Source organism: Triticum dicoccoides, unplaced genomic scaffold (genome assembly GCF_002162155.2).
Source record: "Triticum dicoccoides isolate Atlit2015 ecotype Zavitan unplaced genomic scaffold, WEW_v2.0 scaffold69164, whole genome shotgun sequence".
NCBI lineage: Eukaryota > Viridiplantae > Streptophyta > Magnoliopsida > Poales > Poaceae > Triticum > Triticum dicoccoides.
Genome location: NW_021292388.1, coordinates 106 through 2,324, shown reverse-complemented (window position 1 = coordinate 2,324; position 2,219 = coordinate 106). Strand labels below are relative to the sequence as shown.

Genomic DNA, 2,219 nt, shown 5'->3' with positions numbered 1-2,219 from the left:
CGCATAGACGCTCCTCCTCTCCCGGACAAGGTCTCAAAAGAGACGCCGCCGCCGATCTGGGGATACGCCGTCGCAGATCACCAAGACGCGGCTGTCGCGGACCACCAGGACGTCAGCAGCGGCGGCGCCTCAGATACGTCATGGACCAGGACGCGGCCGTCGCCGATCAGGAACAGGACACTGCTGTCGCGGATCCCAGGACTGCCGGCGACGCCGCCTCAGATACCCACACCAACCGCCAGCCGCTGCCCACCACATCGACCAGCTCCAAGGTTTGTTCCTTCTCCTCTTCATACCTTTTCTCACCAACGAGCAGCACGAGGATGCAGCAGCGGCCTGCTAAGAAAGAACCAAAGGCCCCTGTTCGTGCATCTCTTTCTATGTATGTGGATAAATGGGAGGCTGGGTTATGCAGTCGAGTTGTTTGATAAAATGTGCACAAAGAGCATGATCCATGGCTCTGTTTCTTCATGATTAATTTCTTCCTATCTTGAGATGCACATGAACATTTTTCAGATGGTGGTATGCGGTTTTCTTGGCAGCGGCGTCGGGATCAGGCTCCAGTTCCCCCTACCCCACATTGTTGTTGTTGTTGCTGCTGCTCCAGTTCCAATTCCAGCGAGTGCCAGCGATGGGGATGCTCGGATCGCAGTCCCTGCTCTCATTTTCCTCCAGCCTCTGGTAACCCTCCTCCTCACCCGCTTCGCCTAAGCGGGATTCATAGGTTAGTTTAGTTTGGAAGTGTTTACTGGGCTTGTATGTTTCATTCCTAACATGCTAGCTCCTGCCTAAACACGCATTAGAGAATCTCATGTATGTAATAGAAGATACACAAATGTGGTTTTCCAGGGAGCATCAGCTACGTCTTATGTGGGGATGAACCGAGTGATAGGAAAATATTTTTTTGAATGCAATGGGAAGGCGAAAAACGACACGCCTTGGTGAAGCAACTCTGAGATTCGGTAAGGATAATCAAGTCTGCAATCAAATCCAAAAGCAGGGGCAGAGAAAAACGTTAAAAATACTTTTTAGCTATTGATTGAAGTGACCGGTAATTAGTAGCAGGAGCAACAGTTGTAGTAAGAACCTACCTAGGCATATTTTCTCTCTTTCCTATCACATGGCCCAGTGAACAATCAGATGGATAAAACTGATCTTGTTTTGTGCATCATGGATTTTCCTCAACTGAATGAGTAGAAACATAAGTGTGTAATGTAGTAGCCCCTCAATTCCATTGTTATAAATATTATAGTTTGTCAATCCTGCTGACCTGATCGTAACAGTTGTTTAAAAGGAAGTGATCACATCACTATTTAGATTTTACTTTTTTTTAGTGCTTGAACATAAGATTAGTTTGTCCCCCTTCTTTTTACCCTTCATGCTAACATAATAAATACATATTTGAACTGAATTGGTTGTATTACATATGCCACGAAGGTTGTTGCCACTTGAAGCTCGATTTCCATCAGCCCCTCTTTCAATTCACTTGCATCGTTTCAGCTTTGCATTGTACTTCTTTGACGAATTACCTCATCCAATTGGCTTTAATTCGGAGCATCAATCTTACTAATTATCATTGCCTTAACTTTCCATATGAACCTCTTACAGGAAACAAGGACTCCTATTTGTCTGTAGAGCATGTGGAGCTGTTGGGCAAGCAGAGTTCTATCTGGGTATTCAGGTAGCTGAGGATAACAGGGAAAAGGAAAATCTCCAGGCTATCATGCATACCATGCACCTCTAAGGCTCGTGCTGTGAGGTCAGTTCAATTTTAATCTCTGGTAATTTAGTGTATTCTCAGACCAGTCAACCATTTATAGTTTTTCTAACTCACCTTTGTAAATATTTGGCACCACAACACTACGTAGTTTCTATGTTTTAGCTTTGAGTTGTCAATTTTGTAACTTTGCAGTATTTCCTTTGATTTTGGCGTGTATAAACTCATTTTTAATTTTGCGGTGTTCCTCCGATTTTGGTCATGAGTCGAACAACTGAGAATTCGAGAACCAAGTTGCCGCTTATCACTTCAGGAGAAATAGGTTGACTAAACCTATTGACTGTTGTTGTCTTAGTCGCTTGGATCTTGGGTTCATTATATCTTATATTGTTGTGAGCTATTTCTGATGCATTTTGTGATATTTATATCATAGTCTGTTCCGAGCTTCATAGAAATTTCTAAGGAATGAATAGATAATGGCATGCAAAGTTTAACTGTAATT

General features: G+C 43.6%; 1 protein-coding gene across 2 annotated transcripts; it reads left to right on the top strand.

Annotated features, from left to right (window-relative positions):
• The first annotated feature begins 13 nt into the window (after positions 1-13).
• Positions 14-1,951, top strand: LOC119347600. 2 transcript variants are annotated; one of them, XR_005168462.1, is made up of 4 exons: positions 14-272; positions 517-724; positions 850-962; positions 1,609-1,951. XR_005168462.1 is itself a non-coding variant. In XM_037616215.1 (4 exons), exons 1-3 carry the CDS (start codon positions 141-143, stop codon positions 943-945), a joined length of 393 nt encoding a protein of 130 aa, XP_037472112.1. In that variant the 5' UTR covers positions 14-140; the 3' UTR covers positions 946-962; positions 1,609-1,951. The 2 variants fall into 2 exon arrangements, 1 of the variants encoding a protein (XP_037472112.1); XM_037616215.1 differs by having other exon boundaries at positions 517-681.
• The last annotated feature ends 268 nt before the right edge of the window (positions 1,952-2,219 follow it).